We start from the raw sequence: 25,164 nt of genomic DNA on the forward strand, positions 1-25,164 counted from the left end.
TCCTCCTCCTCCTGCGCCTGGACACTATTTTGTTTTTGTTGTTATTTATAACCCCATTATGTGCCAGAAAAACAAAGTCTTCATCACAGAGAACATGGCACCTGTTGCAGGTCGGTACGCTAGCTACCGTTGTCTGAGAGCTAAATTGTTGCGACACAACACGTTACCACCAATCAATGTCAACATGGTGAATATTGTCACACATCGATGTTCTGCCAATTAATCGGTGCATCCCTAGTAAATACTTATTTACATTTTTGCAGAGAAAGAACTTCTGTACGGTCAATGTAAAGCTAGTTAACTATTCCCAGCAACTGGCTAACTTAGCCGGCTGCTAGCTGCAGCTTCACATTTTACCACACAAACATGAGTGTTATCAATCTTTCTCTGCAAAAAAACAAACAAAAAACAGAGTTATTCCTTTAAAGGATCAGTGTGTAGGATTTAGTAGCATCTAGCAGTGAGCTTATGAACAACTTGTCTCACCCTCCCCTTCCAAGTGTGTAGGAGAATCTGGCCGCAAAGCTCAGAGCCAGTGTTTGACCATTCTGGGCTTTTCTAGCTACATGGAGGTGCAGCATGGTGGCCTCTACAGATGAGGACCCGCGTCCTCTGTAAATAATTCATTCTGAGGCAACGAAAACACAACGATTCTCATTTTCAGGTGATTATAAACATATAAATAGTATATTCCATTTCTGCCAGTTGGTCCCTGTAAATCTCACACACTGGACCTTTAACCCTGCTTCTCCTGTCCAATATGTAGGATGTGAGCCAGCGATTGTAAAATGTCAAAAAAAAAAGACTTTTCTCGGAGCTCAACGAGGCAACGGGACACGTGGGAATTCTCGAGCTTTTAAAGCGGTAACAGACTTTGGCAGAACATTTTGATTCTTCAGTGTGTGTGTAGGAGGTCGGGGCTGTAAACCTGTAAATTCCTCTGAAGCACAGGACAGTAAAGCAGTGGGACTTCAACACTGAGCCAGTGAAAGACAAACTGTGGCTTCTTGAAATGTGAGACAAAGTCCAGTCACGTGTGTGCGTGTGTGTGTGTGTGTGTGTGTGTGTGTTTAAAGGCTCTTTTTCTCCTTAGTGCTCAGTCAGTAATCATCATCATTATCATAATAATAAAGTATGCACTATCTAAACTACTTACAATAACTAACTGCCTACCTAGGGCTCACTTTAAAAGTCTAGTCAAAAAAAAAAAAAAAAAAGGAAAACATCACTCCAGTTAATACTAGTAATACATGGCTATGAGAGAAGAGGGAGAGGCGGGATCTCTGGCTCTTCTTTTTCTCCATTTTTGAACGCCGGTGACGATAAACTCATAGCGCGGTTTCTTTGAAAAAGTACCTTTTTATTTGTTTTGTTTTAAACTTCTCTGTGAGGGAAGTCTTAAAGCAGAGCTCTCCGCGTCGTTTCCCTAATCTGCGGCCGCTCGGGTTCGGCTCTTTCGCCTCTTTTCTCTCCCTCGTTTCATTTTCCTGAAGGTTGTTTGGATCACTTGATACCTGCCCAGTGGAACCTACAGTATAGATATATATAGAGTGTGTGTGTGTGTGTGTGTGTGTGTGTGAGTGAGTTCAACCACACTCCTCCACAATCCAGATGTTCAGCAGTTACCATGGCAACAGGCAGGTGGGTTTAGCTTGCTCTTTGTGGTCATGGCTCTCTTCAACATCTTGACGATCCAGTGTCTCTTTCTGTCTTCTTTGAGGAGGCGTGTGTGTGTGTGTGTGTGGAAGGTAGTGTTTGTTTTGAGTGCCTAGCTTGGTTGTAGTGTGTGTGTGTGTGTGTGTGTGTTTACGTTGGTCTGGAGGTAGGTGTTTGTTACAGTAAAGGGCCTCACACTCCTCCTGCTGCATGTTAAGAGCTGTGATGTCACCAGAGGGACCTGAGTGTGATGGAGTTACAGGTGAAGTCTGCATGCTAATGTGTGTGTGTAGGTGTGTGTGTGTGTTTCTATTCCTACTGTGTGTGTGTGTGTGTGTATCAGTGCGAGTTGGGCTGCTCCACTTTAAGCCCGACCAGTGACGGAGGCATCTGCCCTGCAGCGGAGGAGCTGGGGGGTGAAGCCCTGAGGCTGGAGCTCCCGGTGGCGGAGGACGAGGTGGACACCGCCGGCCGGATGAGCGGGGGCGGCGGGTGGTTGTGGGGCGCTCGGTTCTGGAGCGGGCGCGTCTGCAGGGGCGGAGGCTGGCGGAGGAGGCTGGGGGGAGCCGAGGGAGGCGCCGGGCGCAGCAGCGGTGGGGGCTGGGAGAGGGAGGAGGGCATCTGGGCGGAGGAGGGGGGAGAGGAGCCGCCGGCGGCGTCCGAGGGGGAGTCCTCCATTTTGACCTGAGGACAACAAAAGAACATGAAGTTAGATAAAAAGTCAGATGGAGAACAACAAAGAGGAGGGAGGAGGAGGAGGAGAAAAAGTGATGAGTGACATGATGAAGAGGTGAATTATGTAATAACCAACAAAAAGGATGTTTTCATTAATAAAATCGTTAAAACACTGTAATAACAATCAGGATCATCCATGATCAGTGCAGGTTTGAGTCCTGATTCAAAAGTTTAAAGGGCGTGGCCAGGCTACTTTTAAAACTGACCACTCCCACTTGACCTGACAGGCCTGGTGGGAGCAGGGATGGGTCGCGATTTTTTAATATTTGAATGTCCATTAAATTCTAGAAAAATCGAATAGATCGTGTGACAATCGTTTTGTCTTTTGTAATCGATTTTCTCTCGTTTGTTTCCCTTATTTTACTGGCGCCTGGAAATAACATGAAACTACCAGATCTCGCGTTGTTACAGAACCAGTTGATGAGAACATTTGTTGATTTTACTCCGTCTTTCTTAACAAGCGCCTGCTGGTATCAGTTCAGGCTCAGTGATGGTTAAATACCAGCTGTTGTGACTGAACTTCAAAAGTTTTTTCATGTAGCTTAATTGGTGCTACTATGTTGCTAAAACGGCTATTCCCAGAGGTTTGGGCGGCGCTGGACTAAACTGTGTAATATTGAGCGACAGTTAAGAGACACTGTGAACATTAAGCCTCGTTTGAAGCCACTGTATAATTAGAGTAAGTGATCAGATGCTCTAACTGTTCAGCGCGAGCTGTTTAGGTTTGTTTATGTACGGTGGTCGGCGTAGCCTTCAGCTCCGGCATGTGCTTAATGCGTGTGTGTAAAAGGGTCTCTCTGTGGTTGTGTGTGCGTGGCGGGGGGAGGGGACGGGTCCGATCTTCGAATAACTGTTGAATAGTGCCCAGTGAATATCAAATAGCATTTTGGCTCGAAATGTCCACCCCTAGCTGGTAGTGAACACCTTAAACATGTCTGAAATGTAGTTTGGTCCCGTTTCATTCACTGATCCACAGACAGGAGGACGGTGTAGTAAGAACTCCAGCAGATACATTTTTGAATAAGCTGAAGCTTTTTGGCGGTGTTTTTGTGGAGCCCTGTCATAAGACCGTTACAGCTGTCAACTCTGCTAGAAATAAACACACACGCGAGTTTTTCTAGCTTGACTTCTGACATGAAGCCCAGAAGTTTGGCTACACTGATAAGATGATAAAAAGCTGATCTTGTTATTGTTTTTATGTGGCTGATTCAATGATAACGCCACAGATCACAGAGGTTGTCATTACTTAATGCACAATATTATTACATTTTTATCACAAAAAAAGTGCAACTCACACATTCTGAAATAGCAACTGCGATATATAATTGTAACAAACTGTTTAGAAATTTCTAACATATTGTGTTCAAGCTTTGTCAAGTGTTTTTACATAATGACATAAAGCCTTTTTTTTGTAATTCTGGCATTCATTTTGCTCAACTCTTCCAATATAACAGGCCATAGTTTTTACTAAGCCTCCTCACAACAGTCTGGAAAAATGCTAATAAATTTATTTTCCAAAATGTTCAATTATTCCTTCGATATCAGAACGCATTTAGAGGTATCAGGAAGTGTTTTGAAATGGAAGTTTTGGAAAATACACTGAAAAGTTTTGCGTAATCTTGCAGTTATGGTCATTTATATTTTTCTTGTGAGCCTGTTTTATCCACTTAGGGTAAATATTTTGTACAAATTAATATAATATATTGTTTAATCTTGGACTTCCTTGATTTATCTTAAATAAGACACTATGACTAACAAATGGTGTTCGTTAATATCATGTATCCTCTGTCTCCGCTCACCTCGTCCTCCTCAGCGGCTCCGTCTGTCGCTGCTGCCATCTCCTCGCCGGCCCTCCTGGGGTCTCTCTGGTCTCGGCTGGTGGCCACCTGCTCGGCCGCCCACTCCCTCAGCACCTCGTCCAGGTTGAATCTGCGCCGGTAGCTCACGAAGAACGAACTCACCTGTTTGGACGGGCAGAGGCAGACAAGAGTCAAGACAGACAGAAATGCAGGAGGACGGAAAGTTGCAGCGCGTTCAAGGACACAGAGGCGGAGACTGGAGGTCGGGAGACGAATGAACGGAGGGATAATGGAGATTATAGTTACCCTATAAAGAAAAAAATGCTCATTCAGACAGAGGGATGAGGAAGAAATTGGAGAGGAGATGAAAAGCTGATAGGCAGCTCACAGAAAGTAAACGTCTGCATGAGTGGAGGGTCAGACTGAGGTCAGAATAAAAGATGAGAGCTGTCCTTCACAAGATTCTTCACCACGTTTAACCCTCCAGAACGAGGATTCTCACCTGAGCTGGCGTCTTGGTCCCGATCACCTCGGCGATGGCTGCGAAGTCTTTACCGTAGCGTCGGATAGCTGGAAAAGAGACAGAAGCACATCAGGTTAACGTTGTGTCTGTATACATCACTCACAACCAATTTGGTGCCATCGAAAGGCTACAAAAACAGTCTGCTTACTCTCACTCTGTCAGAGAAATGTGGCAGAGTGTGTGTGTGTGTGTGTGTGTGTGTGTGTGTGTGTGTGTGTGTGTGTGTGTGTGTGTGTGTGTGTGTGTGTGTGAGAGAAAGAGAGGAGAGACAGGTTGAGTGAATGTTGTGTGAGCGGGCTCGTTGACGCGTGCGTTTTCAGTTAACCTTCATCTGAGGTCGGCCGCCTCGGTGCACCTGCTCTTTTCCAGGCCCGTCCCGCTTCGCACTCGTTTTACTGCTGCGCACATTCATGTCTTTCAGCCTCTGCTTTCTCTTCTCCTGTTTGCAGCACACAGCTGCAGCTGATGGCGGCTTTGCTCAGAGACACACTGACTGACTGCAGCTGCCGAGGGAAGAGGGAAGCTGTCTCTCTGACATTGGCTGCTGATTTTAAACTACAGAAACTGAAATCTCCACGACCGCAACTCCTTAGTTCCTCACAGCTTTTATTCTGATTAAAAATGAAGGCCTTAATAAAATTCAAATAATGTTTTTGTTGAAAAATCTAACAGGGCCTGAAATGCCTCCTTTGTGGAGGTTTGTCAGACAATTTTTGTAACTTTATGAAACAAACAATCATGCCCAATATACAGAGCATTGAATGGGGAGTAAAGGAAAGCATCAGGGAGGTCAGGGAGGCAGAGTTACAGGGTTTACACAGAAGCAGCTGGAAGAAATGTCCTTCAGAGGGCTACTTTTTACTTTTATACTTTAATTACACTTCAGTGCTGAACGTTTTCACTTTTACTTGAGTAAAGAAGTTGAATCCGTACTTCTACTTTTACCGAAGTCTTTAATTGAGTAAAGAACGTGTGTATTTTTGGCGCTTCTGCAATTAGTATGTCAGAAAATGGTAAAAAAAAAAAAAAGTTAAAATGTTTCCTAAAGCCAAAAGTGACGTCCTAAAATGTCTTGTTTTGTTCATAACCTAAAGATATTCAGTGTACTGTCATAGAGGAGTAAAGAATCAGAAAATATTCAAACTTGAGAAGCTGAAATCAGATAATTTGGACTTTTTTTTTGAGGAATGACTCAAAACATCTGATTTTAAAAATATTTGCTAATAATTTGATAGTTGAAAACAATTCAATTGTTGCAGCTCTAACAAACCTTCTTTATAACAACAAAATTCATCAGTAAAGTCAATCAGAACTTTATGTCTATTAATGCAGTTGAGTACCACGGCATGCACAGCTCCGGGTCCGTAACAGCACATAATAAATGACCTCCAGTGACTGAATAACCCTCAGTGAATGCCTCTTTAACACAACTGTGTCTCTTTATTCAACAGAGTGCTGTGGACAGTAGCTGCTTTGCTTGTCCAAGAACTTCAATTCATTTCGATCACAGCTGGAATCTGAATCTCTGCAGCTCAGATTTATTGTAAAAGGCAGTACAATGGCAAGATTTGTTTTTACAGGAATAAACATATCATGGCTGTAAATGGAGTGTCAGGTGGTAAAAAAAAATCCTGGCAGTTATTTTAGTAAGTGGACATCTATGTTGCACTGCGGGATAATCTGAGTCCACTACAACGGCTATAATAATTCTGACAATCCAACAAATTGCAATTACACTATATAGTGAATAATTAACAATTCACAAGGCACGACTACACTCGAGCAACGCAGTTCAACCTAAGCAGAAGGGGAATCTTTTTCTAGCCACCTCAAAGAAAAATGAACTTAACATTCAACAAAGGCCTGTGTGGTAATATTTCTCTGCATGTGTCAGTGCTGTGTGTTTCCACAGTACTGACAGAGGCAGTTTCTGTGTTTGAAAAATATGAATATGAATGAGCCTAAGAGCCTGACTTCTGCCTGTGAATGTGAGGTCAGAAGAGGAGAGCCGGCAGCTCGAGGTGAGACGCTGCAGCTTTGACTCACCCTGCACAGCCAGGAGCTGCTCCTCGGTGGTCCAACGAGAGTTCATCTTAGGGGCAGGCTGAGAGAGAGAGAGACGGAGAGAGGTAGGTGGTTAAAAAAAAAAAGAAGAGGAGAGAGGGGTGAAGATGGCAGCATGAGAGCAAAGAACAGATTAAGGCTAATCTCAGTCCTATAAGGAGGTGAAATAATAATCTGAAGGGAGTTGGGGGAAGGGTGGAATGAATAAATGAAAGAGGAGGGGGACAAACCGAGGAAAGATCAGAGATGAAGACAGGAAACAAAAATCAAAGAGGACAGATGAAGGATGTAAAGGAGGGCAAATGTAGAGAAAGGAGTGTGGGGGAGGGAGTAAGCGATGCAAAGCAGACTTACCTCAGCAGGTCTCAAAGTGTCAACACCTTCATTTAGGCTCTGTTTCAAAATACTGTTGTTCTGTTTAATGGACTGAACCTGAGAGGGAAAGTGTAGAAAGTATAGTGGGAGGAGAAAGAGGAAAAACAGTAAGTAGGGCTGTTTGAATATGGCTCAAAAGAATCATATTTTGATTATTAACAGTGTTGCTGCTGTGGATGTCAAAGTTGACGTTGGACAAAGACGGGGATTCAGTGAGGTAAAGTGATATAACGTGGTGTTTTTTCAGGTGGCTGAACAACTCAGCAGACACAAGTCTAATGCAGTCTTCGCACAGCATTTCTTCTTGCTTAACATCACTTCCCCTAAATCTGAAATACTTCTAAACAACGGATGAACATCTGTTTCGAGGGACTAGCTCTTTTTGCCCTCTGCTTCAGACATTTGATTTTCATTTTGCCTGTCTGATTTCTGTTGTATGTTATTCTTCTTCTTCTACTCTGGACTGCAGCATCCAGGAAATTCTGCAGAGACTACTGCTGCAGGGTGGCTGGCTGTTTCTTGCAGGAAGCGCGTGATTTGATATGCACAGGAGTCTTCTATGAGCGCAGCACGCATTTCAAAACATACATACAGTAAGATTATTTTTTGGCTAGTTGCAATGATGCTGCTAACCAAAAATAAGTACAGACACAACTACCATGTTGTCTTGTTGTTCTAGATACCTATAGAAGTACACTAGTGCAGTTACTCAAACATAAGGTACATGCCTGTCTCTTGAGTGACACCAACTGTGTGTCCAGCTGCCGTACAGTCAGCACCCCGGCGTCGTGTGAGGCAGACAGGGTTGTGATGTCGCTCTGCTCCAGGTGCATGCCTTTGGGAGGCCTGCGGCGGGCTCTGAGCGGGTGGTGGCGGTACTGAGCCCCGATGTTTTCCTTCTTCACCGGCCCCGAGCGGCTGGGGGTGGCCTTGTCGGAGCTGGTGCTGCTGGGGTTCTGTTTCAGCGCCTGTGTGGAAGAGAAATGACGAACGCAAATATCAGACATCAGGTTCTATCAGACTGATACAAGAACGGCGACTGAAGGAGGCAGCATTACATTTATGTATAATAGATGAAGCTGAAATTGAAGGATACAGACGGCATCGATTTGGCCAGGCTGATCTCCTCAGGCAAGTCATGACTAATTAAACACAAAAATGTGTTTATATAAACATGCATACACACTATGTTGGTCAAACAAACACTACTAAAGGGATAGTTTGGATTTTTTTTGAAGTGGGGTTGTAGGAGGTGCTGAGGTATCACGTTCAATTAAATGCACACTACTTTAAGAATATATCACCACTTTACCTTGCTGCCAGACAGCCTTTTCTGATGAAAAACCACCATTATATGAGCCAAATATCACTCTCCCAAGAAAAAAACAACCAAACTCCATACGAGAAATCAGTCATTTTACCTTGCTGAGGTCAGGAGTTGCTTCAATCTGGGAGTTTGTGTCACTTTGATTATGCCGAACTAACCTTTTAAAACACTGAAGTCACACAATAATGCAAACAAACTAACGGATCGAGGCAGCGGTAGACCACCAACTCCCACGTTCTCTGAGGTAAAATGACTGATTTTGCCAAAGGAATCTGGCTGAGAAAAAGAGAACTACATCTTATTTAACAAAGGCTGTTATATCAGCCAAATATACAGCAAGGTAAAGCAGTGAAAATATTCTAAATAAAGCTCACATTTAAACTGATATATTGCTGTTTTTTTTAGGCAGACCTTCAAATACATCAATTAACCTGAAGCCTTTAATTTTTTACGTTTCTCACCTCTTTCTTGGCGTCAATCTCGAAGTCACTGTCACTGCCGGGGTCACCTTCCTCCATGTCATCATTACTACAAGAGGACAAAGAAAAGCCGCCCATGATTAAGCTGTGTCCCCAGCCAACTGTCCATTTCTAAAATGCTCGAGAATGTCAACCGAGAACGACAAGAAATAATATCAAATGTATCTCATTCATATTCATGAGACTCTTGTTCCCCGGGATGCTTATCGAGTGTCATTTAACAAAAGAGTTTTGTAAATGTCAGATCTCAAATGATCCGTTTGTGAGAAATTAATGTTTCCTTCCTGCTCGGTCCTTCCTCCGATATTCATCCTCTCCCTCCACTCGTGCCCGGTTTACCCGGGGGTGACATTAAAGTTTCATGGCATCCCGTACCTGTCGTCTTTTTCCCTCTTGTTGACCAGCCTCCGGGCCTGTCGGTCCATGACGGAGGTCCTGGTCCTGGTCTTCTTCCAGCTGTAGTAATACTTCACCAGGCTGGAGATCAGTTTGTCTGGAAGCTAAGGAGAAACGGCGAAATCAATAAATTCACTATTAAAAATTTAAATGTTTTTGAAAATTACTCTATATTCTGACAATACGGATGGAAACATATTCTATATGGATAGAACATTTTTATAAGACAAAAAAATACAAAGGTACAATGTTTTAGAGACAATGTACAGCAAATAAAGACAATCACTTTCATGTTGTTTTGGGTTGCCCCTCTGTTAGCCCTTACTGACAGGAGCTAAAGAAATGTATAGAGCGTAAAATGTGTGTGTTTTTTTTGGTCTCTCACCATCTGCTGGATGCGGTGAAAGCTCTTGCCGTGGAAGCTGAAGGCCTGCTCGAACAGCACTTTGTCCTCCACAGTCCACTCGTCTGGGAAGGGGGTGAAGTTGGCCAGGTCGGCGAGCGAGCGCTCCACGTCGTGTTTGTGCCATAATAACATGCCGAGAGCCTAAAGGAACAGAAGACGGTGGTCAGGCAACCAGGGACGGCGACAAGTGAGCAGAGAGAGACACAAACAGGTAGTGAAAAGAGAGAGACGTTTTGTCTCGGTCTGTCTGGCGTACCTGCTCCATGTTGTATCCATGTTTCTCTTTAGCCATCAGGATGTACTCGTCCACTGGGATAAGAAGAGTTCAAAGGACAGGAAAAAGAAAGAGGCAGTTGCAGGGGAGAAACACCACAACCACAATAGTTTGGTGGAGGGGAAACCAGATAGAGAACATAAACAAGAACGGCGAGGTAGAGAAAAGAGACGAAGAAAGGACCAAAGGAGAGACGAGAAAAAATGAATATAAAGAAATGAGGGACAGAGATGAGGACAAAGAGAGCAGGAGAGTGAGAGAAATGAGTGCACAGGATAAGGAAAGAATCAAAGGTTTAATTGGTATTCTCCACTCGGCATATAGCCATTAAACTGAAGGTCATGTTATTAAGCTTGTACCAGTGATTGTAAGGTAAGGTGTGTGTAAGTGTGTGTGTATAGAGCTTACACATAGCATCAGAAAGCAGAGTGTTGGGACACCAGACCAACATGCTCCTCTGGTCCTTCTCATTGTAGCGGGTTGGACTGTCTGGTAATGGAAACAAACAGGAACATTTTTTGACTATTAACACTTCAGCGTTAAAATCCAGATATTATTTGAGTTTATATGTACATTTGAATCCCTCTTTTGCTTCGTCACATCATCTCTGCGTGCCTCGTCTCCTCCTCCATCTGTCTCCCCCTCCCCCACATCTCCCTCCCTCCGACTGTCTATTTATCAAACCTCATCTTAACTTTTACTGTCTTCCTCCCTCGCCTTTGCATGTTTCCTCCTGTCCAGACTCCATCTTTAGCGTCCGCTTCATTAGCAAGAAAAACGAGGAGGAGACGGTGGCATGTCAGCCGCTGGACTCTCTTGGGAATTCAACACCTGCGCACTGACGTTAAAAGAGGCTCGTGCGCCTGCTTCCACCCCTCCTCTTGTCCCATCTGATGGTTGTAGGACAATTTCATCTATAGCGATTGTTTTTCCAGTGTTCAGACACTTCGTACTACTCATGCAAGGTATCAGGCTTCTTTCACTCGGCCAAATTTCACAATCATCAAACCTTTTTCAGTCCTCATGAAACTGTATTCAAACTGGGGCTGTGTGATATGGTTTCTAAACAGTCTCTCAATATTTTCACGCTATTCTGTGATATGAGGTACGTAACATGATATAACATTTTCTCAATAATAGCATACTGTGAATTCTCAAATAGTGCAAAAATATGATAATTTTGTATAATTTGAAGCATTTCTATAGACTGACTCTGGAAGAGAAACAAACGCAAACACTGTAGTAACTTTACACGAAACGGGGAGTTTTTATTTCTTTTCTGTGGCAGCAAACAAGACAAAGCAGTAACTATTACACCGTCCACAGATGATATCAGAACATTATCACATTAATAAGACACTAAAAAAAGTCTGACAAACTAGATTTAATCTGAATCAAAATAGCTACAGCCTGCTCTGACACATCAGACAAAAGGTTTTGAGGTCCATTTGTGTTTCCCGAAGAAGATATGATAAATTAAAAAAGGTTTTGAATATTGCACCGCTAATCCTTTTATATACTGAACAAAGACTTAACCCTAACCTCAAAGAAGCCTTTCACCGCTTGGTGTCCCTAGTAACACATTTTTAAACTTTAAAAAGGTCCAGTGTGTTAGATTTATTGGGGTCTATTGGCAGAATATGGCAGAAATGGAATACAACATTCATAGTTCTAGTAGCACCATCATGTTTCTACAGTAACACAGAACAGACAAACTAAACACTGGCTCTATATCTACAGTTTTGCAGCCGCTGTGGGAGTTTTCTGAATTTCCACAGTGACAGTGGTCATTTGACCTTCATTTCTCATCATCTGCATTCCCCTCCTTCCTCCATTTCAATGTCCTCCACATCTCTCCTTATCTCTCTGTCTCCCTCTCAGCCCTGATTCCCTCCCTCCTCCTCTGTATTCTTCTCTCTTTCTCTTATGCTTCCCTGTCCCAGCTTACCTGGTTTGAACTCTGGGATCTGAGCCTGGTAGTCTCCTCCCACTCTGATCATACTGTCTGTGGAGACAAAGACAGAGAGAGGGGGACACATATGAGACGAACATGAGTTTTTTTTATTTCCCAGGAGGATGTGTAAAGCTGTAAAGATAAAGAGGATGGGGGGAAAGTATGTTCATAAATTTCTCAAGAAGTTGCAGAGCTGGATGGACTGGATCCTAACAAGACAGATAACATGACAGACAGAAGGACGACAGAAGTAAATAGCTGAGAATAATAATCATCTTCTATTTCATACATGTTTTTGCCCTCTAACCAGCTTTCATTCTTTATTTATCCTATCAAGAGCTAGCTGAAGACCTAGCTGGTCCTTTTTATCTTTCAACAGAAAATTCTGTATCAGGTTAATCAACTTCCTGTAAGGATGTCATTCTCAATTTTTTTGGCACCAGAGTACTGTGGCAATATTAATGCCGGCTCCAATGTGATACTTCTGATAAATCCACTTGAACCATATACTGCAGGTCCTGGTTCAATATTGATACCTTTAATAAGCTTAAATTATTGATACATTATGAATGGACTTAAACGACTTCTTATATTGATGTGAAGTGATCCAACAGAAAGAAGAGGTATCACTCTGTTGAGCTGTTGGACATACAAAAACACTCAGTCTACTTCTGGTTCTACAGTGTTTTTACAGAGTGGAGCTTCCTCAATCTTTGGCTGAGAACAAACTGGTATGCAGACAGCGCTTTAACACACCAATAGACGAGGTTCTCATATAATTAATGCTATAAGGAAAATTCAACACCTTTTATGTGGATGTCCAATCAGTGCTGAAGGTAAATTTAAAGACCTTAAGCAATAAATTCCTCACTGCTGCTGCTATGTTGACCAAGAAAGCTGAGTTCTCCTGCTTAATAATTACATGTACCAGGACGCATTGCACATGAACTTTTGATGCTCACGTCCGTGTCGCCATGTGTCATCACTTTAGCCTACAGCTATTACCTTTTTGCCAAAACATAGAGCCAGCAGTGACATCACTGTGACATCACTGGTGCAGGAAAAACAACAATTTTTGCAGAAGGAGAACACGGCTTTCTCACAGCAGAGGAATGTATTAATTGGCATAAAAAAGGTGCCAAATTAACCCTTAAACAACATGCTTACTGTTTTCCATTCAAATGTATATACTGTGGGACTGGGGTTATTGAAGTTGATAAGCATTGCCCACTAAAGTAGGGATGTAACGATACCAGAAACTTAGTAGTCGATACCAATAACAGCGAAATTCCATGATTCTCGATAATTAATTCGATACCACGATAAAAGACAAAAAAAAATGTGTTGTTTTTCTCTGCCACCTGAAATAAAAACTCCTCTCAGCTTTGAGGACAAAAGACTGAGAGGGAGATTTACTGGGCCTGCCACAAATCACTGTCAGGGGAGGCTGCTGCCATGTCTGGAAAGTAATGCAAAAGTGATTTCTGCTCAGACATTAAGTCTACTGCTTTTTCTCTCTCATTATCTCTATCTTCTACCCTTCGAATTTTAAGAATTAATTTTAACAGAATAGTAGTACACACCTGCAGGTCTATAGTGTAATTTTTTTTGCCTGGTGCTCAAAACAAGTACGAGTACCTTCACCTTTTCAAAATTTTGGTATTAACTTGGTACTGAAGTATCAGTTCTCATTACTTCCCTACACCAAAATGAGTTTCTTCTTATACATCTGAAACATGTGCTGCTCTGATTAATTGTTGCTAACCAAACACATGATATGATCAATCAATGAATCAGGCAGATCCTGACACATATTGTCTCCCTATCAATGCAGTTCCTAGATGATAGTTTAGACAACCAATCACATTTGTAGCCTATGCTTTAGGAAGCACAATATTATATTTTACAAAAATGGGACAATTTCTTTAGCAGACATGGGGAGACCATTTTTAATCAACTATTTAGATTAAAGTGGTCTAATACTTTTAACCAACAAGGAACTGCTGACTGTTTGTTCATTTGTTGTATTTACTTAATTGTTCTAAATATTTGGTTTTCTAACCGGGATAAAGGGCTGGTTTTACTCACAGCATGAAATTTAAATAGCATTTAACATGATAAGTATCTTTATGCATAATATTTTTGTAATTTTCTGCATATTGCTCATCACTTGACTGACAGGTATAAAGACAGACGCAGATGATGGGGGTGGGAAGAGAAAGGGAAGTGCAACAGCGGATGGCAGACATTAAGTAATTAGTGCTGTGGTAAAGAGCGTGGAAGGCAAAGAGTGAAGAGAGAGACATTGAGAGAGGCAGGGAAGCGGACAGAGAGGAGGAAGAGACATATTACTGTTTCCTCAGGGACAGAGGACAGGAAGGGAGGAGACTGGGATGATAGAAACTGGAATAGAAGGGTGGAGGGAGGCAGGAAGGGGATAAAGAAGAAAGAAAATTGGATGGAAGGAAAGAAGGAAGGAGGGAAAAATAAAAGATGGGAGATGTGACTGCAAGACTGAGAAGGGACGGAGGAGTTGGAGGGGAGGATGAAATGTTAGGAATGGCGGCTTGTGATGCAAAGTCTCAGACCTAAATCTACTGGGTAGATCTGGGTAATGAAGTTCCTTAAGAGCGCTAAGTTAAACTGCTGTGTTTGATCTCGTAATATATCTTAAGTCCATGTGCCGTGTGAGATAACAGTTAGAAAATGAAAGATCAACAGCAAGTCAGTGGGTGAAGGAGAGAATGGAGGAAGGAAAAAAAAATGTATGTGGGCAGAGGATAACAAGGATGGAAGAGTGTGGGAAGGGGGTGGAGGAGGGAAGGAGGAGACGGCAGAGGAGAGAGCAGTGTGCATGGGACTGAAGAAGCACTGCGGCAATGCAATGAATGCAACCGGAACAGCTGGCACGATGTATCTGTACAATGAGATGTGTCTACTGCAACTGCAAGTGCACTTTACACATGCTTCATGTCAGAACAGCAAACCCAGACTGCAAGTAGCTAAATCAACCTGTAACTTAGCCGCAGAATTGAAATCGGATGAAGTCAGTAGATTATATTTCAGTTTAATGTGTGTGTGCGCGTGCGTATGTGTGAGTGTGTGTCTACCATGGGCATGCTCTTCATCGCTGCTCTCCTCTTCGGAGTGCGGCTGGCTGTTGCCGTTGGTTACGGTCTTGGCTCTGCTCCTGGACAGGACCCCGGCCCCCGAGCGCTCCATCACTGAGGGCATGGCTGCAACAAACACACAGACCCTAAAAATAATGTTTCACCACCTGCACACCATCGTTCATCATCAACAACACACAGGTTCTGTCTTAACTATGATTCATTCTCCCATAAAACTATCTTTGTTTCCCCCCCACTGGCGAGTTAAACTGCTATTTGTTTCCACTTGAAACCCTGTAAAACCTTATTCACTCTTGTAAAGCAGAACTCCGCCTTATGTAGCTACCTTGGAAGCACTCCCATTGTTTTATTTGAGACTGAGTTTGTTTTCCAAATGCTGGTTTCATGCACGAGAACTCCCTCACACTCAACAACTCAGTTATCTCTCCATGACCCTCGTTATCACCCAGTAGCTCTCAGCGTCACCTTATAACTTTGTATCTCTCTAATTAAAATAACTTTTCACTGTTATCATTTCAGTTGGATGCAACGCGATGAACATGCCATAACACGGCCTCGTACATTACTAATTACTGGGAGCACCTCCACAGACGATCCACATACAGTTCTTCGTCTTGTTCATCACAGGACCCAGATCTGTTTAACTCAACTCTTCCTCTGTCACTACAGCTAATTAAGAACATGCTCCTGTCACAGAGGCACCACCCGTAAACACACCAGAGGGCTATAGCTGGTCAGACAACTTCTGATAAATGATTTTCTTTTTTTTTTCCAAATACCAATTCCGCTACCTCAATTCAGGGTATGCTGATACAGTGTGTGTATCAATCCCATACCAGTGTTCTGTTTTTCGAATTTAAATTCTGCACGACATCTTATGTAGCTAAGGTAACACATCACCAGGGATTGCTGTGGCACTTAAATGAGCTGGCAGCCCACCATGGCTGAATGAGTCTATCTGACAGCAGAAACAATGTATTTTATGGTGACACCGATGATTAAACTTTATTTAATGCAGATAAGTCAAGTTATGGCCAATATCCGATCCACAAGGTCAGTAAAATGGCTGCAAGGCACTATCAGTTATATCGATTTGGCAGAATGGCAAGGTGCATCACTGCAACTGATTAGTCATTTAAGTCAGTTAAAGGAAAACATAAAATATGAAATATTATTATAAAGATTTGCCAAGTTTCTTTGTCTTATGCAATAGTAAACTCCATAGCTTTAGGTTGTGGAGATTTCATGAAGGCGTCACCTTAGGCTCTCAAAAACTGGGTTTGACATTCTTCATCTCCTGACACTTGATGATTTTTAGCACTGAAATCATTAATGGATTAGGTAACTGACAGAAAATTTGCAACAATTTTGATAATAGATTCATCATGTTAATGGTCCTGTGTAGGATTTCAGGGGATTTATTGGCAGAATATAATAAATGTAATATAATGTATCTTAGCACACTTTAATTAGCGTTGATCACCAGGAAAAAAAAAAGAATCATTATGCATTTGTTATCTTATAATGAGACATTTACATATACAGAGGGTGCAGGTCCTCTTCCATGGAGAACGCCATGTTTCTACAGTAGTCCTACTCTTTTTCGTGAGTTTCACCTCTCACTGTAGTTCTCCTACAGTCTTAAAAGGGGAGAGTGAGATGAGGTGTTTGCAATTTACAAGCTCGCTACTAGAGCCACTAAATCCTACCCACACGTCCTTTAACTCCAGTCTCCAAAATGTGGAAATTTGTTTTGTCGCCCCCTTAATACTTTAGTATATATCACAAATACAAAGTGATGTTGCTTTGTCCTGGCCTGACCTCATACTTTCTATCTGTCTATGCATATTCAATGTCACTATCCAGATGTCCACAATGCGATGTCCTATATTTAGGCTGACATAATTTCCAGCAGTCAGCAGTATGAAAATCTATGCATCACATAAATCAAGTCACGGTCTCTGGCACCAGCATAAACTCAGGCAAAAAGTCCATCACAACAACACAACTAACAAGTGGCAGCATCCGAAAAACAACGTGGAGGGAAAAAATTCCTGCCAACATGGATAACAAGAGGGCCTTCCTGCATGGAGGGGGGCTCTCATTTTAAGTGTCATCGACAGTCAGTGCTATATCATTACGTGGCCAAGCCTCGTTTTCCCTCCTCTCTCTCTCTCTCTCTCTCTCTCTCTGTGTTTCTCCGGGCCAGTGAGTCTCACGGCAGCAGCACAAAAGACTAGACGGTCAGCTCAGGACACGGCAGAAAGTGCCCCATCAAAACTCAATCCTCGTACACACAAACACACACCGAGCGCTTAACACACGACAGGTGACCACAAACAAAGGCCCGTATCATCCACAGATCAGAGTGTAAACACCCTTATTGGATCATAACCGACGACTCGTGAACGCTCACACTCTTTCACAATCACATCAGCAACTTCATCTCCAGTGTCCTGACTTGAACTCGCGATCAGAACAAAGCGGGGACGCGGAGTTCAGCCTATATGACAGGCATTAACTTATTTCCCCCATTCTGCAGATTAAATATCGCCCAGTTATGCCCCTACAGAGGGTGGGAGGGTGGGGGGGCAAGAGATTATATCACATCCACCAAACTCCGGAAGACAATACAAGTGTCTGAGGCTCTCTGGGGGTCTTTGTCTATCGCAGCTCCCGTTGGCCCCCCAAAACTAGAACAGCTGTCCCCTCTAACTTCACTGAAACCACATATGATCCGACCCAAGACATACATCCGTCTATTTACTTAACTATACGTGTATTTATGTTAGGGGAATCGCTAAAGCTACCGCTACAAATAAGTCGATGATGAATAATCCCGCCCTGCTGCACTTTCAGAGAGTTTTAGGGGGTTGTGGTGGTAGCCTCGGACACAGCTATGGTAGCCTCGACCTCTAGCAGATTCATCATGAGCAATAATACGAGAGCTACAACCAAATTAGTACATAAGTGCTAAATCGACTTGGCAGAGTCTATTCGTAGTAGTACGTATTCGTTAATGGCTCATGCTGGTGATTCATTTTCACAACCCCTCACTACCACCACCAGGAACTCTTTATTTTTCCTCCTTAACTTTTGAAAATCTATTTTTTTTTATTATGTATCAGTAATTCATACAATACACTACTAAACATGGCTGATTAACTTTAAAGTATGTTAAATGTATCTAATTTGTTCTATACCATAAATGATGCTTCAACTCTCCACACTGATGCATCAGTTTTGACTCATACTGACAGATCACGTTGACAATAGTGTTCCTGATGTGACTAATAATGTGATCACAGACCTCAGGACAAAGTTTAGACTACAGTTATTATTGTTTTTTTTATTATTATTATTATTTTTAATGTTCTTTTCAATTCAGTTTAGTTCAGTTAATTCAATATAACTTAATATAATACAATTATGATATGTGGGCTAATGGGGGGGCACGATTTAAGAAGTTCAGAATAGGTACGACAATACAAACACAACACTAGCAGTTGATATCTCAGTTAACATAACATGCACCAGTGCATCCTAATGCATGCTGTTGACCAATTTGACCAAACTGACAAGGACTTGACATTTCCTGTCCATTTTTAACTTTATTTTAATTATTTTTTAAGTACATAATATCACTTTAAGTCTACTTTTTGTCTATTTCAGTTAATTAAAATGTTTTTTCACACCCAATTTTAGTTTAGTTTTAGAGTTTTATTTAGTATTTGGTATAAGTAACAATATAATATTAGTATGGGGACTCCTTTTTAAGTATGCTTTTATAATCTGTTAAGCCTTGTTTTTGTGTAAATCTGTTAATTAATTATTAAATCTGCTTTATCTGTGCCATATTTGCTGGCTATATCAATATTTCCACAGCTTTCCTTAGCAATCATCTGTGTTGTGTGTCAGACTTTGAAGTCCTTTTGTTTTCCCCACGCTTGCCTTGCTGTTACTACTACTAACGCTACTGTCTGCTGCTGCTGCTACTGCTGGCATGGAGTAAAAAAAAAAAAAAAACTCGCTCTCTGGGTTATTAAAACTCAAGTTGGCGGTCTCTTTCGGGTCGTTTAGCTGCAAACGGCGTGAGTTTGAACGGACCAAGTGATTTCTAGAGGCTGAACAATAAAAATCAGGCGACATTTCCACCCCCCCTCCTCGCCAAAGTGCAATCTGAAGTCAAACCTAGTTGGGTCGTTGGGATGCTAACGTTAGCCAGTTAGCTTGCGGGGCTAGTAGTACCCTCGCGTTACATTAGTAACGTTACTAGTTGGAAGTCGAGATAACAGTCACACTGTACCTGTGTATCGTTCCTCTCCGCTTTCCCCGCGCTCAAAACTTCTCTGTGCCTCTGTCCGCGGTTTACAATCCTCTTCGAAGCGCTAAAAGACAATTATTGCATGGAAAACGGCTTAATTCTTGCCTAATTGATGAGCACAGTCAGTACAATGAAGTGAACTGCATGGATAGATGGTAGCAGCCGTGAGTGTAGTGTGCCGGGAGACGGACAACACCCGGGGAAAAGTGAGGTGGACATCCGCCCCGATGCGTTCGCCTCTCCCAACCAACCAGCCGTTTGGATTGACAAAAAGTAGTCCAGTAAAACTATTAAGTGCAGCTACTCTTAATTTTAAAATTGTGTTGCCAGACACGTAATCAGACACTTAGGAATGTTTAATTCACCAGCATGTCGTGCTGAAAGGCTTTGACAAAAATAAATAAATAAATAAAAACTGCCTTCCTGCTAACTCACAGCATGATTATCATTCAGTTAATCTCGATTAAATAGAAAGAGAAACAAGCTTCTGTTATATTAAGTAGAAACAGTAGCCGTTGTAGACTCTTAATCTGCCATCTATCAAAATCCCATAAATTAGGGGACTACTTGCCAGTGTGTCGGCGGAGGGATTCGTCAACCGTGCATCTCTGTGCTGAGGCAGGCTGTCCAGACTTGCACTGATGTATGCATGGTGGAGAAAAGGGCAGGAGAGTGGGGCACAATTGAACCCAGTGTGTGTGTGTGTGTGGGTATAGTGCGTGAGTATGTGCGTGAGACGTCAAGCGCGTGCGTGACTTTGACAATGACTCAGATAAATAGTCCCAGTGTACTTGGTTCATTTTTTTTTTTTTTTTTTAATATGTCGAACAATTCAAAGAGTTCTGCCTCGTAGCTTCGCGCATGTGTGCATATGTGTGAGTGCACAGGTGGTGTGTGTGAGTAGAATATGGGATGTTTCAGTGATAGCAGGATTTCTCACACCTGATGCTGACAATAAACATGACACACACACTCACACAGAACCTGCTGCTGACATGTAACAGCCTGTTACACACTCCTCCAGCTCCTCTTCTCTCTCTGTTTGGCATCACCACCTCCTCCTCTTCATCATCCCCACCTCACCTCCTCCTTTTTCTCTCCACGGTCCTGCTTCAGTCTCTTTACTGCTCCCCCTCTATTACTCTGCTTCCTCTCCCCACACTCTTAGAAATGAAGCTGTTAACTAGAACCATAAAGGGTTCTTCGGCTTGTCCCTGCAGGAGAACCCTCTGTATAAAGGTTCATTCAGAACCATTTAAGAGAGTTCTACCTAGAGCCTAACATAAAGAGTTAAACCTACAACAATGAGATGGGAGAGGGTCTACAAGAGAACCCATCTATGGTGCAATGGTTCCATCTAGAGCCCTCTCTTATGGTTCTATCCAGACTCTTTCCTACTTTTATGAGTATTAACAGGAAGTTCTACCATGAATTCTTTCCTGCTCGAAAGGTTTTTATCTAAAACCCACCTAGGGGTTTTACCCAGAACTCTTTTATTTCAAGGTTTTATCTAGAACCCACCTTGGCGTTCTACCCAGAATCCTTTTATATTTCAGGCATTCTATCTAGATCCCACTCAGATTGTTCTACAGCAAATGTTTTTACATTCCAAGGGTTTTATCTAGGACCCACTAATAGGTTTCTACTGAGAACCATTTTATATTGCAAGGGATTTATCTAGAACCCATCCATGTGGTTCTATTGATAACCCTCTTATATTCCAAGGGTTTTACCCAGAACTAACCCAGGGTGTTCTACCACAAATCCTTTTATATGTAACCCATTCTGGGGGTTCTAGCCAGAACTTTTTCAAGGGTTTTATCTAGAACCCACGTAAGGGGTTCTACTGAGAACCTTTTTATATTCCAGGGCTTTTTATCTAGACCCCAACCCCAACCCTTTTATCTATCTAGAACGCACCCAGGGGTTCCACCCAGAACCCCTTTTCCAGGATTTTATCTAGAACTCATCTACAGGTTTCTACTGCAACACTTGTTACGTTCCAAGGGTTTCATCAAGAACCCACCCAGGGGTTCTACCGAGAACCCTTTCATGGCACAAAAACCCTTGGTGAAAGAGTTCCTCAAATATTTCAACAATATTTGAAGAACTCTTTCTTCCAAAAATGGTTCTTTTAGTAAAAGGGGTTCTTAATGGTACCCACAAGAACCCTTGACAAACCCTTCCTTTGAAAAAGGGTTCTCTTCTGAAGGGAAGGGTTCTGGGTAGAACCTCAGCCCTTCAGGTAGAACCCTTTTTCTAAGAGTGTATACTTCTTTTTATAATCTCCTCCCGATCGTTCCTGTTTCTTTTCCTTCTCCAATACTTTCTCCCTTCTCCTCCTCCCCTCGCCCTCTTCCTTCCACCTCCTTCATATCTGCCCTGATTCTCCTCCCCCTCCTCCCCCTCTTTCCTCTCTCTTCTCACTGTGTTCCCCGTTTTATCTCCTCCTTTCTCCTCTTAGTTTTTCTCTTCCTGCCTCCCTCCTTTCACCCCATCCGTTCCTGTAGCCTCCTCCACTTTCCTCCTCTCCCCTCCCTCCTCTGCTCCTCCTCCTCCTCACTTTCTCTTTCCAGTGATGATTCCTCTCCTGTGTCTTTCCTGCCTCCCTCCCCTCCTTCCTGCTCTTCTTCATCTCCTTTCCCCTCCTGCTCTTCTCTGCACCTCCTCTATTTGTCTCCCTCCTCTCCCTACACTTCTTCTTTCTCTGCTCCTCTTTCTTTTCCTCCCTCATCCTTCCACCTCCTGGATATCTGCCCCAGTTCTCCTCCTCCCCCTCTTTCCTCTCTCTTCTCACTGTCTGCGCCCCCTGCCTGATTTCCCTCCCCTCCTTCTTCCTCTTTCTTTTTCTCCCCCTGCCTCCCTCTTTTCACCCCATCCATTTCCTTTTGCCTCCTCCTCTGTTTTCCTCTCCCCTTCCCTCCCCTCACCTTCTCTCTCCTCATGTCTTTCATTTACTCTCCCTCTCATCATCTCCTTCCTCACCCCTCCTCCTTCCTGTCTCTCCTCTCTGTCTACTCATCTGTCTCACCCTCCTCCTGTTGTCTCCCTCTCACGTCGCTTTCCATTTCAACAGTGTGTGTGTGTGTGTGTGTGTGTGCGCGCGCGTGTGCGTACGTGCAAATTCTCTCCGTCCCCTCCCCCCACCCTCCCCCTACGGTGACACAGTATAGCAGTTTCGCTTCGCCTCACCTCCTCTTCCTCCCCCCTTCCTCTTCCTCCTTCCTCTCCAGACTCATTTTCACCCCTGCCACCCCCTCCCCTCCTCTCCTCCTTCTCTCCCTTCGCCTCCTTCCCTCCTCTCCTCTCATTAGTCAGTGTCCATGAAACTCACCATTCCACTCCCCCCCCCCACTCCTCCTCCTCCTCACTCCTCCAGTCCCTAACACATCCTCACTAATGAACAACTGCTACATCCTCCCTCCCTCCACCTCTCAGCTCTCCTTTCATCCTCCTCCTCCTCTTCCTCTCTCTGTCCTCCTCCTCTGTCCTCTTCTCCCTCCGTCACTCCGTCTCTCCCCCGTCCCCTTCCCTCCTCTTCTCGCTCGGTTTCTCTTCGATCTCTCAGAACTGAGCGTCCCTCCCACTCTCCCTTTTAGCTCACTCTTGTCTCCACTTCTTTCCTCACCCCCCCCCCTCCTCTCTCCTCCCTCCTTCCTCTTTCCACCTGTCTCATTCCTCCTCCTTCTTGCCTGTCTGTCTGCTCTTCTCACTTTTGTCTGTCTCCCTCCCTCCTTCCCTTACACCTCACCCTGTCTCCCATCCCTCCCTCCCATGAATCCTCTGACTTTCTCTGTTATCTCAGGAGATGCAGGGTCTAGAATCAGATGTGCTAGAATGAGCTCCTCCTCACAGCATATAGGATGTATGTCTACATGTTGTGTATTGTATTACTCACCTTGAGCTACAGTTAAAGGATGCTAACTCATTATTATATGATTTTTATGCACTCATGCCGACACATCGCCACCGAAGTCGCACTGCATGACACACTATGACTCACCATGGCCTCACACGAGCATTTATGACGCACGCACATCATAGTGTGCCAATTCAAATTTAAACTGTATAACAAAGTTACAGATAATATTGTATGTCTGTTCATGTTCACTCGCTGGAAGTTACAACTTAACCCCCTGTGTATTTGTCATGTCACAAGAAAGATTAGAAACTCATACATAACAGGAGGCCTAAAAATAATCCTTGAAGAAAAAAATTACTTAAAATCAAAATGTTTTTTTTTTTTTGTTCCCAGATGCTCTATTTAGCTGCATTCAGTTGTGGTATGCTGATATTTGGAGGTATCAGTTGTAGCTGCTCTCTCCAGTACTGTAGAGTAGTATCCTAAATCCATACTACACACTATTTCTAAACAAGTATTCAGTCTGATAGTATTACCACGTATGCATACTAAAAAAGGAAAAAAAATCCTTGTTTTATGAGTGTGCTTAACAAAATGTGGATGTGGTAAAGCAGTGACCAGAAGACAAACAAGAGAAAAAAAAATGTGGAAAAATATTTTGCTCCCCATTTGGGAAGTTAACCTGACCCTTCCTAAGTCCTGTCCCTTGTGGAAAAACAGTGAACTAAGACAGGAGAACTCTAGCCCAAAGGATACATAAGGGATAATGCCTGATGAGGTGTCCATTATCAGGAGTCAGTGGATGACGTGTAGGCCAGAACTGCTATCTGGCAAGAGATACAGAAGTATTCATCATTGGAATTGGTAGTAATTGTTGAAACACTTTGATTTCACAGAGAAGTAAACAAAAGCAGCTTCTCATTTTCTAGCTGACGACCGTGGATTTTGTTGGGTAAAATGACGACTCTTGCTAGCAAATTTCATAAGCATAGCTGGCTAATGTAAGCTAATGCTGTGTGCAGTTTTATTTTTTTCCATCTAACACATTTTAAAACAAGTAACTTCACATTTTTAATACACTCTCACAGGGTTCTGAATGGCTGCATATATGATATAACATTAATGCTAAAAGACTGAGAGTAAAGCTAGCTTCCATCCAAGCAAACATTAGTTGGATGGTGAAATATGGCATAAATGTGTATATGATAGATGACAGAAATACAGACATTATTGTGGGAAAGGAAGCTCAGGGATCAGTTTAAGTGCAGTGTGTACCTTGAGACAGTCACCCAGCCCGACCAGCCGGGACCTCGATCGACTCAGGAAGAGAGCCAGGATAGCCAAGAGAGCCAACCCGGCTTAGACCTAAAAGATCGAGCCAGAAAAGTATTGTTCTTGGCCCACTTTGATTCTACACTAGGCCACATCTTCCTCTTTAACCCCCTTAGCGAAGGGTCAGTTGCCTAATTCGCCAAGCTACTAAAGGCCATATAAAATGCCCTGTGAACTTATGGTTAAGAAAGGGTTGGGTTTTTTTGTTTTGTTTTGTTACTTTTTGCTAATTTATAATGTCTTTCAAGAAATACAGACACTAAACTGGCTGCTTGCTTAATGCTTAATTCATGAGTGTCTCTTGGCTCCTCACCAATTCTCAGAAACTCCATGATCTTACTGCGCATTCAGTGAAGACAGAAGCCAACTTGTGTAAACAAATGGCTCGGCGTGGTGTACAGACTGTTGAAAAATGAAGCTAAGCTACCCCAGTCATGCTGAAAAAAAGGAACGAGCAGCAATACCCAGCCTAACTGCAGCCTGTCCACTCCTCTGGCAAGAGATACAGAAGTATCCACTGCTGTACC

At 43.0% G+C, this 25,164-nt stretch overlaps 1 protein-coding gene across 1 annotated transcript; it reads right to left on the reverse strand.

The window, feature by feature from the left end:
* Positions 1-22: 22 nt before the first annotated feature.
* On the reverse strand, positions 23-19,635 carry rcor2 (REST corepressor 2). Its single transcript, XM_084712444.1, has 14 exons — positions 19,426-19,635; positions 15,099-15,224; positions 11,983-12,039; positions 10,443-10,523; positions 10,017-10,069; positions 9,740-9,901; positions 9,334-9,458; positions 8,941-9,007; positions 7,881-8,120; positions 7,132-7,209; positions 6,760-6,817; positions 4,693-4,760; positions 4,191-4,352; positions 23-2,340 (listed from the first exon to the last, which is right to left on the reverse strand). Exons 2-14 carry the CDS (start codon positions 15,220-15,222, stop codon positions 1,996-1,998), a joined length of 1,620 nt encoding a protein of 539 aa, XP_084568570.1. The 5' UTR covers positions 15,223-15,224; positions 19,426-19,635; the 3' UTR covers positions 23-1,995.
* Positions 19,636-25,164: the final 5,529 nt, after the last annotated feature.

This window comes from Lutjanus erythropterus, chromosome 23 (assembly GCF_056507025.1).
Source record: "Lutjanus erythropterus isolate fLutEry1 chromosome 23, fLutEry1.hap2, whole genome shotgun sequence".
NCBI classification, from domain to species: Eukaryota; Metazoa; Chordata; class Actinopteri; order Lutjaniformes; family Lutjanidae; genus Lutjanus; species Lutjanus erythropterus.